Source organism: Taurulus bubalis, assembly GCF_910589615.1.
Source record: "Taurulus bubalis genome assembly, chromosome: 13".
In the NCBI taxonomy this organism is placed as follows: Eukaryota; Metazoa; Chordata; class Actinopteri; order Perciformes; family Cottidae; genus Taurulus; species Taurulus bubalis.
The window spans coordinates 16568650-16580695 of NC_136601.1; the positions used below are offsets into that span (position 1 = coordinate 16568650).

Genomic DNA, 12046 nt, shown 5'->3' on the forward strand with positions numbered 1-12046 from the left:
GTTTGGTACTTTTGCGCATCTTATCAACACTATAGCAGAGAAGTCTCTAATCCCTGTAGGACCACAGCCAATCTCCTCTGACCAGTTGAAGAAGGCTTTGAAATGCTGCAGGGCCAAGCAGGGAGACCAGGAGGCGCTGCCTCAAACTGACCAGGCTTCAGACGCCCTGTTCTACCTTTCAAATGGAGTTGCAGCCCTCTCAGCTCTTCGTGTAAGTTCATCCAGCACGAATCTTGCCTTCCTTCGTCTGACTGTTCCTTGGGTCCTCATCTCTGGAGCCATCATCCAGGCCTATGTCAGCCGACTGCAAGTCACAGGAGCTGGCCGGTTTGGGTCAGTCATCCCTTCCATCTATGTAGCAGTATGGGCAATGCAGGTCATTGCAGTTAATAATGAAAAAAAGGGGCACTTCACACGCCAATATCCCCCCTTTCCTTATGTGAGTCCCGCCATGTGCCACAATAATTAATGGGTCATATCGAAAACATCTCTTTCTTATTGCATATAAGACAAGAGCAACCTAAAGACATTGTGCACTCCACATCAAACAAACACACAAATTGAAAGGTTACACAAGAAACACTGTCCAAGTGATCGAACAAGACCTACTTAAACGTATCAAGAAAGATTTGTCGAAACGTGCCATACTTTAACATACAGTAACATGACCCCACCCAGCCTATGCTGTCATTTAAAAAATAAAATGTATCCCTTTGGCTCTGTATTTAGGCAAAGTGGGGCTTTGAGCTAAATGCTAAAATAAGCATTTTAACATGCTCACAATGGCAATGCCAATGTTCTGATGTTAGACAATGTAGATTTCTTTACCATGGCCACATCTTAGTTTTGCACATTAGTAACATTTTCCAATTTGCACTAAACACATTAGTTGTGCAGGTTTTTGATCAAACAGTAAAGTAGTGGACCCACTACATTACCATCTAGTAGCTTGTGTTACATCCTGGCTTTTGGAGAAATATTCCAGACAGATTATTTCCGCAGTTTAATCAAAGTAATTGTTTCAACAAAAGTAAAGTAATTACATAACTGGACACTGACAAGTTGCAGAGTATAAATAGCAGTGCAATTATTAATGTAAAGTGTGCATGAAGGATGAGATAGTGTGAGGTTCATAAAAGATCAAAAGGGAAACTGAGGTAACGCTGCAGTCCTCGAACTGGCAGAGTGACTGTAAGACAAAAGAGGAGGTGTGAGAAGCAGGGCGAGCATGAGTAACAGGACCTTGCTTTTAGGCTGGGAAACACTCGGTCCGAACGAAATTGTGCAGTGAGACATACATTTTTTTCTTTTGGATCTATATATATTTCTTTTTTTTCTTTTTCTTTTGTATATATATTTCAAATAAATCTGCATTCATGTGTGATGTCATTATGCTCCTAGGTTGTTTTGTAAAAAGGGCTGCAATCCTTAAAGAGGTAGGAGTCATTGTGTATCATCTTTTAAGGTGTTTTGGATGCATTGGTTGTAAATGGTGTCATTTTGCGTGTGTGGAAATTCCTATAATTCAAGATGTACAAGAAGCTTCCTGGACAAAAGAATTTACAGGCACTTCCTAGAAAATGGGTTCAGGGTTCAATTACAGAGTTCTCTTTTGTTTGTCTATTTGTGTATTTCAATAGTTGGGGAGTTTGAAAACAATGTTCAGCAACTTGAGCCACTGGAATTGACCTGCATACTGTGTTATGAAGCAACGATCAAATGTCGATTGTTGAGAAAACAAAGGAAAAATCTGCTCAAAGGAAGATTTTATTTTTCACAGTTCAGATTACTGAACATATTTATCTCATCCAGACGGCAAAATGTGTTATTTTGATCTCAATGAGAGGACAGAATCTGAAATAATAAACATATCATATCCTCATATAATTTTAAAATGTAATCAATACTCTTATAGCAATGCATTTTATTTTCCTTATATAGCACTTTAAAATATACTACATGTTAAACAATACACCTGTGTTTTTATTGAAATAAAATTGTCCTGACACATCATCTAAAAAGGCCCCTCAAAAATATCTGTGAAAATATATCTTTGGATTTTGCAACATCTTTTGATTTCCCCTTCTAAAAGACTAATTAAAGGTTCGTAACGAAACTGCTTACTCATTAACTAATTACCAGGAACAATTGGGGCCAACCCCTTCCACGGTTGTTTAGGATTTAAGAGAAAATAAGGAAGGAACAACATTATAAGCATTCATCATCTCAAGTGTTATTTTTTCATACACTTCCTCAAGGAGGGACAGTACTGGAACAAGCACAATGTTTAGTTTGTTGGCAATCATAGAACAAATGGAGGGTTTCAGTAACTCATAAATCATAAATCAGTAAATCATAGGGAGGCACTAACAACCACACAGGGCGCTATGATTCATGATAATAGTTTTTGTATTCATCAAGTGAGAGAGTAACTAAGGGTCAGGAAGTATTTACAGGAAAACAGATACATACAGAGCATTTACTGACATACATAATAGGAATCAGGAAACATCAGTGTTTTCTGTCAGTGTTATACATTGATTTACAGATAAGGAGGTTCAAAGTTTTAAGATTAACTTAAGTTGTAGGTTACAGTTCCTTATGGTAGCACTTGTCTAGTCAGATTACTGTTTATTATCATTTATAATGTGGTAGACCCCACATTTTCTTTGCATGTCGGCGATCATCTCTACAGCATCTTTGGTACCCATCTACCAAGAATCAGTGATATTAGTGAGAGGAGGCCCATTAGTATCAGCTGCTGTACCATATTTCGAAAAACAATTTCCAGCCAACATGTCATTCCAGAGTAAATAAACGTGGCAGTATTTCAAAATGGTCGGCCTGCTAAATAATCACATTCAATACATACCTGAACACGAAAACCACTATTAGTCCCCACAGGGACAGGACAGGGGCTAAAAAGGAATAAGGCCATGCCAACAGGTGCCTTTTTTAAGCTGGCCCTGATTGGGGAATTGCTAGGGGGAAGAGACAACCTTACACTTCATTCTCTTGGGAGCATTCCCCATTCATCTGACTTGTCTCTCCTGATTGAACTTGTTATTGGAATCCTCCATTCCTACACCCTCCTCTACTCTAGTGTTGACCATCGGAGCCACCTAGGGCTTTGTGCTCGTCCCCTTCCTGTTCACGCTGTTCACCCACGACTGCTACCCTTGAACTCTTCTGTGAAGTTTGCAAATGACACTATTGTCATTGACCGGGTTACAAACAACGCTGACACTTCATTAAGAGAGGAAATCAACAATCGTGCAGAGCGGTGCTCAAAGAACAGCCACCGCTGATTGTTGACTTTACATTAATGTAGCTGAGGTGGAGCAAGTGGACGGTTTTAAGTTCATGGGAATCACCATATGATACAACCTGACATGGTCATCACACATCTCCATCCTGGTGAAGAAAGTTCATAAACTTGAATTTCTAGAGTAGATGTAAAAAGGCAACCTTTACAGTGGAGTAACAGAAAGCATCCTCACCGGAAACATGACAAACTGGTATGGGATGCACACGGCCCAGGACAGAAGGGCTCTACAGCATCTTTGGTACCCATCTACCAAGAATCAGTGATATTGGTGAGAGGAGGTGCATTAGTATCAGCTGCTGTACCACCAGAATTGAGAGCATCTGCCTGACTTCACCATAAAATCCAGCTTGCTCTTCCAGGAATAGGAAAGTGTCTTTACTGGCTGACTTAAGAAAAACAGATTTATCAAATAATCTTTTTGTTTCTTTAAGTAACATTTTTACCTATCCAAAGATCACATTTTATCAAGGATAAATATTTATATTTTTTGTAACTAAAATCTTGGTTGCAAATGATGGATATTATTCCAACATGTTATTTTTTTTCTATATTGAGACATTTTGCAAGTCAGGCATCATCAGACAATATTTGATTAATATATGGGATTTATTTCTACGTCTGTTCTAAAAGACCTTGCACTGTTCAATAAAAATCCAAAGGACTGTGTAAAGAAATGGGAAACTGTCAGATAACCACCACGCTTCATTGAAGCGAAGAGAAGATTTCTAATTGTATCACATTTATTTTGTCTTTGGATGTGTCTTGATTATTTGATACACATTGCTAACACATGTGCTTACAATTTAAATGAGCAGACAATATGAAAAAGGGGGTGTTTTTGTTTCTTTTTGATTGAGCTTGGAACACATCTCATTGTACTTTAGAGGTAAGGAATATATAATTGTTTACATATGTGGCTATGTTTCATTATGTATATACTTGTTTACATTTTCAAATAGTATTTCCCTTGAGGCACAGTTAAAATACAATCAGGTAACTTTCATACTGCGCAGTGATCTGTAATTGTAATGTATTTGTTTCATAGAATAAAGTAAAACACAGTCAATAAAATATTAAAATAGTATTTTATGAATATTTGCAGCCGCTTTTGTAAATCATTGAATGCATATTTTATTATGAAAAAGTATATACAGTCCGTGTACTGTAAAGAAACTACCATTTCCAGAAAAATAGACAATTGACATTTTAAATATATGACATACAGTACACAAATTAGTCAAGTTAACCATAAAACATAATAAAGAATTCAGTTTGCGCACCCTAAAACACCAGCACATGAACAGCATGTGTGGTTGTCCCTGTGTGTAGAAACCTGAGCTATCCTCAAACCACACTTTGGCAACCACCATTGCATTTCCAATGCGTGGACTGAAGCTGGATTTAGGTTACATTTGGCAGCATTTACAAGTAGCGTATTGATACTATGACCCATTTCTGAGGACTAGACTTTGTTCCAGTAAAACTGTGGATGGTGTTGAGTTTCCACTTCCGGACTCCGCTGTGTCGTCTTCTCCTGAACCTTTGTCCCTTTGTGCATCTTATAGGTGCAGATCGTTTTCAAAAGCAGGATTTGTCTGCCCACGTCTGTGTTGCTTCTGAACCTCCTCAAAGATATGAAGAACCTTCAAAGCACAAAAAAGCATTAGCTTAAGCATACACCAAACTGAAACTGTGTATTTTAGAACAAGAAGGAATATTACCTTGGATTTAGGAATGAGACCCACTCTGAAGAAACCAATGTGACCCGTTTCAATCTTAGTGCAGTCAACCACAGTAGATGCAATATTCTCTGGGGAGGGTCCGTCGCATAACACTCCATCCACCTAACCGAGCAAAAGGCATATGTAGTTAGCTGCAAACAATAAAAATAAAAACACTGGTCCCTTCTGTATTTATTAAGACTGAACAATTTTCCTAACTTTTTTTCCCAGCTTGGCATAAACTTGGTTGTGGTGCGTTGTGTCAGCCTCGCCTGAAGGGTTGGCTGAGGTCACAGCGACAGGCCCCACCTGCAAGAAAAAAGGTTATTGTATTTACTAAAGAGCCCGCTGACTAGTTTCACTCACTTTGACATTTTGAGCAATTAATTCCACAGCCTTTACCAGATTAATGAGATGTGTGGCCACAGAACAGTCTGGGTTTCTGATTGCAATGCTTTGAGGCGTTCCTATGTGTTTAGCAGCATCTCCTAAACCAAAGGTGTCCATCCATGGGCCTGTGAAAGCAAAGCAACTCATATGATACTCATAAAACCCCCATCATGCAACATGAGGCACCCACACAAAATGTTACTCACACAAATGTGTATCCATAAACCCACACCTACCTCTCGGTATAACCATGCTAATGGAGGAGGGCCACGCAGCCTCCATGAAGTCAAGGAGCAGAGGGCTCAGCAGGTGTCGCACAGGCTCCAGCTGTTTGATGGAGGAGATCCACAGGGACATGGGGCGGTCCTGCGCCTGCTTCTTCACCCTGAAGCCCAGAAATTAGAGAGTCAAGAGATGGAATCAATAGAAGAATGCAGATAATTGCACTTTCACGAAACTGGAAACTCACTTGTAAGCTTTGACTACAGCATCGGGTCTGTTGCATGCTGCCACCAGCACATAGACGGTGTCAGTAGGCATTCCACATATGCCACCATTTTTCATAATGTCTGTATATGGAAAAATAAGATTAATATCAAGTATGTAGACAACTGTTGAAAAAAGGTTGAATTTTTTGTACCATTCTCACCTGCAATCTGCTGGACAGACGTGGCCTTGCGAGCGGGTGCATGCAGACACATATCTGCACCTCCCCCAACCCCATTCAGCTTGATTAGAGGTTTTCCGAAGGGCATCAGTGGGGACTGGAAGGTGCTGTTAAAAATGTGCGCCAAGAAACAATAAAAACTGACCAGACCAAAAATGATGGTGACTCCTATGTCATAACCATAAGGCAGTGCACCTACTGCATCCAGCAGGAAGCTGATGAGGATGAGCTGGAAGGTGAGGGCGTAAACAAACCAAGCGACACTTACAAACAGCGCTGCAGCTGTCACTAAACAGTTAAACAGCATGAAGCTAATGATCCCGACAGCCACATTAAAGCTTCGGGTTTCACCGTACAAGCCGCCGTATCGTGTCAAACCCCACACTGCCCACATCACCCCATAGAGAATAAAAACTGTGCTCTCAAAGGTTTTACCTCGAGCAAAAGCTACTGAACCACAGAGCAGCTGGAGAGCCCCTCCAGCCACCACCACCCAGGGCAAAACAAGCACAGACAGAGGATTTATGTCACCAACTGTGGCTGTTACGGCAAAAGCAGCGAGCACATTACAGGCGTGGCCTAACACCTCTGCATCAGCATACTTGGAGTAGCCCAGGTGAGGTACATGTCGATCTTTATCATGGGCTCTGAGAGTAAGACGCTGCATCCTGGTCACTAAAGCTTTGAAATAGCCCTGCCCCGTAGGAATCATTGTAGTGGAAACCATATTAAATGTGGTAATGAAAAGCATGCCGGCTGAAAACACAAAAATAGCTCCCTGAACACCCTGGGTGCCTCCTTGGAAGAAACCTTGAGGCTGGGCTGCAAGGGCAATACAATAAGCTGCGAAGAATAACTGGTAGAGCCCCTCCAGCAAGCTCTTCTGACAACTAAACAGAGCCAGGATGGAGAAAAGCACAGAGAAGACAATGGGGAAGGGAATAGGGGAGAAAGGCTGAACGGAGGATGATAGGAGAGCGCTGTAGCCCTCTGCAAATTTCAGCAGAGCAGTGAAGCCGTAAAACGTGGCAGCCAGTGTGTCCATGGCCCGGTAGAGGAGGACACACATGCCCAGCTGGAAGACTCCCGCTGTCCACAGCCAGGGGACGTGACCGATGGAAAGCTGGGGGACCACGCCTAACAAAGGACAGGCTAACACAGAGGCGGACAGCAAGTTCATCACCAGACCCACTGACACTGCATCACTACACCCCTGGTTCTTCTCGGCTTTCAGCTCGGCTATTCTCCTCAAGCCCAGTCCTGGAGGCTCCAATTTACCGCGAGTGATGCTGTACAGCAGGCGTCCAAAACCAAAGTAAACACCCACCAGACAGACCAGAAGGTAGTTGGCAGCTGTTGCAGACTGACCAAAACCTGAAGCTGACAAACCGGCGATTTGATGGGCACTTGCTAAACTTATGCCGACAGCTATGATACACAGAACTGCTTTCTTTACTACAACTGCTACGCCGCCTATGGCGAGCAGGGCTAAGCTAAATGCTGCCAGGCCGGGAACCAGAGAGGACCTCAGCTCTGTAGGCCGCAGCACTGCCTGTCCCACCAGGATGTACACCAGACCTGAACCACACCACAGGGCAGAAACTGTCAGACACAGCGAGGAAAACAGCTGGGCGTGGGACAGACTGTGGGAGACACCTAAGATACAGGTGAAAACAGAGAAGAGGATTGTGAGTTTTACAAATAAATACAAATCAACCAACACTACACATACATGTATTACATCTTGTGATAAGCATTAATCAAATACAACCTGCATAAGCTAAGAGGACTGCAATGATGAGGAGGAGAATCCCCAGTGCAGTATGGGGGATGAAGTCTTTTTCAGGTGAGCTGGCATAGTTGGTCACCAAAAGCAAGAGGGAACCTACAAGTCAGAAATAAAAACATTTGCCAGGTGCAGGTAATTAATCATCTACAAACACAAAAGTACTTTTTTAAATTATTTTTATGAAAACTTAGATGTGATTTTTGCAGCTGTCTGCCTAAACGTTTTTATTTTCTCAGACAATTACATATTCTATACAAATAATTGTTACGATTGGTTTAAAAAAAAATAAGTGCTTTCTGTCATTAGCAGTATGCTCTTTTAAAGCTTTCTGTTTGAGTATCAGTAGCTTAAAACGTTAACAACATTTTAAAATGGTTGTGTCTTTACTACAGTTACCATGACATTTGATGAATAATACAAATCTGATGTTCGTGTTTGGCTACTCATTTGATTTTTTTGTAGGTTTCAAAACGTAGGCTGTAGGCTACAACATACTTTTACAATTGTTGATACAAAAATCAAGGAGGGTGTCACTTTCATAACAATAAGTAATGATAAAATAGCAGTTCGACGGAGGCTTATGACTGCTTAGTAGCCTACAACTGCCGCAAATGGTAATGGAGAAAAAAATGTGTCACTAGCGTATGCAATTAAAATCTTACCGCCAGAGATGCCCAGTATGCCAATGGACACATGCAGTGAGTGTTGAGCCATAGTCGGAGTTGATTTCTGGAGACGTGAAGCTGAACTTTATAGTCTACATATGCGTGTGACGTCAGCAGCGCGCAGGAAAAAGTGAGCCGCACCCATGGACTGCATTTGAGTCGGGACGCGCATCACTGGGAAAAAACCTCTGACAGGCACGTCACAGAGGAGAGGAGAAATCCGACTCCAAAAATGACCATCGTCATTATGATATATTATGTACGAGGAGATTTAGGCTGGCTGCGTTAAAAAAACACCTGTTCTGTAGTCCTTATGTTTTTATGTTTTTTGTTCTCAACTTAGTCTTAATAGCAATACAATGTGTTATTGTATTTCCTAAGTGCGATTTTTTTTTTACATCTAGTTTGTGACCACAACATAATTACTTATTTTTCTTGATTAATCTTTTTTCTCCAACTGTGCTTCATAAAATGCAGACAACGACAACAAGACTGGCATTCATATTATACTCAAAGCACCATTATTTTTTGGTATATATTTAGCATAATCATAAATGAATGAATGCTTCGTTATCTATCAAAATGTTCTATAAAAAACGTATAATGAACTCATGATCAAACCCAGGAGATGAAACAAACGAATCCTGTAATTTAGCTACAGGATTCCATCATTACATCACTTCTATTGTTCATTGACAACTAAGTTACTGAGAGGAATGATTCAGCATTGTATCTCCAGAGCTGGCCATGCAAACCCAAAGTGTTCCTGGTTACCTGGTTGTTAAGCAGGCTGAGGGCGGAGACGGAGATTCAGGACTATAAAAAGCTGCTTCAGAGTTCAGTCAGCACACCTCCGCTGAGCAGCTCCATCACTCACACCAGGCTGCCTTCCGTACTTCTACAAGGTGAGATCGAGCTTCATCGTCTTCACTAAACTTAACCAATGCTTTCTCCTAATATTTTAAGGAACAAGCACGTTGATTTTAGATGGATTTTCGATTATTTTTACAGTAATGTATATTCATTAATGCATATTCATTCATACCAGTGGAGTCTTGCGCAACAGACCCCACCCTCTTCCGGTAGATGTCAAGTGTTACCTGGCGGCAGCAGCAGCAGCAGCTGCTCCTCTGTCACCTTGCTCTGTGCATTATTTATGTAAACAAGTGCAACAGGCGGCTCAGGAGCAGCGCTCTTCGTGTCTGATAGGGCAGCGGTCCAAAACCTCCGGGCCGCGGAACCTCTTGACGGTGACACGTCAAGAGGTTCCGTGATACGTTACCCAAAAAAATGAAACTTAAAAGTCCGTTTCAGCTCGGTGTTCTGGATTTAAATCAAGCCAGAGTATACTGAGATCGCCAAAAAAGCTCTTAAACCCTGCCTCCATTTCAACATCCTGTCTTTGTGAAGCGGGTTTTATGAAGTTACAGAGTGCACATACAGGTTTAAGTTAGGGAGTAGAGTCAGTAGACTGGACATAAACACACGGGCTCGGTCTTTTTCTCCCGTCACCCTGAGATGGGACCGGCTCGTAGCAGAGAAACAAGCTCAGGGCTCCACTCATTCGGCGTAATGGTGAGTTGTATCTTCATGCACTTTATAATTGTCTTTATGCCGGTCGTATCATTTAAGTCATATTTATTACGTCATATTTTTTCGCCCACACCGTGAAGGCCGGTCCGCGAAATTAGTGTCTGACACAAAAGCGGTCCGTGGCTCAAAAAAGGTTGGAGGCCGCTGTCATAGGGAACCAAACACGGGACATGGACAATAAAAGCAGGCTGTGGTCGGAGACCGAGGGGCAGGACCATAAAGAGTCCGCCTCAGAGCTCAGTCAGCACACCCACATCGTTTTCACCTCTAAACTTAACTAATGATTTCTCCTAATATTTTAAGGAACATGCGCGTTGATGTATCTTTACCTGTAGGTGTCAAGTGTTACCTGGCAGCAGCTACTCCTCTGTCACCTTGCATTATTTATGTAAACAAGTGCAACAGGTTGGCTCAGGAGCAGCACGTTACGTCTGATAGGGAAACAAATACGGGATATAATCTCTAGATAAATGTATGTGCTTTATATGTGTTTGTTTTATAGGAACCATGTCAAAGCGTGTTGCAGTTATTCTGGCAGGCTGTGGAGTCTATGACGGCACAGAGGTCCACGAGGCCTCCGCTGTCCTCGTCCATCTGAGTCGAGCTGGAGCGAAAGTAAGAAAAGAGCAAATGTAAACTTATTACTGTTATTTGATGTCAAACTTCTGGATTCAGTCCCATTAAGAGGGGCATTGCAGCATTCATGGACATGTTTCTATCTATTTATTTATCAATAAAAGAGATAAGCATGGCCTTGATAGCAACTCTAAGAAGAGTTTCATTTCAGGTGCAGATGTTTGCTCTGAATGCAGACCAGATGCATGTTGTCAATCACTGTGAGGGGAAACCTACAGAGGAGAAAAGAAACATCCTGCAGGAAAGTGCTCGCATCGCCAGGGGTGACGTGACCGATCTGGAAAAATTAGATGTTTCAGCATTTGATGCCGTCATTATCCCAGGTTCGGCCGAACCAGCCATGAATATATTCCATCGAGTCAATTATTCTCAATGTTTTTTTTTCACTTCCAAAATTGTGATATTCTTAATGAATCCTGTGTGCTCTCATTCAGGGGGCTTTGGTGTGGCGAAGAACCTGAGTGACTGGGCAGTGAAGAACAAGGAGTTCACCGTGCAGCCACATTTAGAGAAGCTCCTCAAAGCTTTCCACAAAGCCGGAAAGCCGATGGGCATGTGCTGCATCTCCCCCGTCCTCGCTGCCAAAATCCTGCCCGGCTGTGAGATCACTGTGGGACAGGACAAAGAGTGTGAAAAGTGTGTGACATAGTCTGTCATAATCAGTATGTGTATAAATACACAGTTCTACCGTTCTAACTTTCCTTCTCTTTTCCCCGTTAGGTGGCCGTATGCTCAGACAGCAGGCGCTATGAAGGAGATGGGCTGCAAACACGTCAACACGGATGTGGAGAAAGCTCACGTTGATGTCAAAAATAAACTAGTCACCACCTCTGCATTCATGTGCAATGCTCCCATTCATAACGTTTTTGATGGAATTGGAGTAATGGTTAAAGAGATACTTAAACTGGCTAAATAAGTCTCTACTTATATACTGGATGCTTGTATTTACCAATTGTGATTGTCTGAATAAGCATGGTGTCTAATATGAAGTTATGCATATACAGTACATGAGCATTTTTCTGATGTTGTATCATCAATGTGTTGCTTGGAGATCTTCAGTAAAAGAAACTCTACAAATTACAATTTTGCAATTTTCTTCTTTATTGAAATAAAACGATGAAATACATAAATACTCATTTGAGGAAGAGTCTTCACTGGTTAATTACAAATGGCAGATTATTGTTTAGCCCAACATCTCTCTCCGAAGGCCTCACTCTGAGTTTCAAGACATTGTCCAGGCTGAGATCCACATAACTT

The 12046-nt window shown here is 41.7% G+C and overlaps 2 protein-coding genes across 2 annotated transcripts; one reads left to right on the plus strand and one right to left on the minus strand.

Moving 5' to 3' along the window:
- Window positions 1-217: 217 nt before the first annotated feature.
- On the minus strand, window positions 218-8609 carry LOC306745985 (uncharacterized protein; the record flags this gene model as incomplete). The annotated part of the gene is made up of 9 exons (XM_079228848.1): window positions 218-304; window positions 5050-5172; window positions 5269-5358; window positions 5452-5564; window positions 5676-5824; window positions 5909-6008; window positions 6089-7762; window positions 7875-7991; window positions 8558-8609. The coding sequence occupies 9 exons, from the start codon at window positions 8607-8609 to the stop codon at window positions 218-220; spliced, it is 2505 nt and encodes an 834-aa protein (XP_079084974.1).
- An 838-nt stretch (window positions 8610-9447) lies between these two features.
- LOC306745694 (glutamine amidotransferase-like class 1 domain-containing protein 3, mitochondrial) lies at window positions 9448-11857 on the plus strand. Its single transcript, XM_079228530.1, has 5 exons — window positions 9448-9465; window positions 10656-10768; window positions 10941-11112; window positions 11224-11425; window positions 11510-11857. Exons 2-5 carry the CDS (start codon window positions 10661-10663, stop codon window positions 11703-11705), a joined length of 678 nt encoding a protein of 225 aa, XP_079084656.1. The 5' UTR covers window positions 9448-9465; window positions 10656-10660; the 3' UTR covers window positions 11706-11857.
- Window positions 11858-12046: the final 189 nt, after the last annotated feature.

Excerpts from the sequence above, each read along its gene's own strand:
- LOC306745694 (XM_079228530.1), top strand. The coding sequence starts at position 10,661 with ATGTCAAAGCGTGTTGCAGTTATTCTGGCAGGCTGTGGAGTCTATGAC. Across the intron at positions 10,769-10,940 it reads TGAGTCGAGCTGGAGCGAAA|GTGCAGATGTTTGCTCTGAA; the intron begins GTAAGAAAAGAG and ends GTTTCATTTCAG. Across the intron at positions 11,426-11,509 it reads CAGGACAAAGAGTGTGAAAA|GTGGCCGTATGCTCAGACAG; the intron begins GTGTGTGACATA and ends TTTCCCCGTTAG.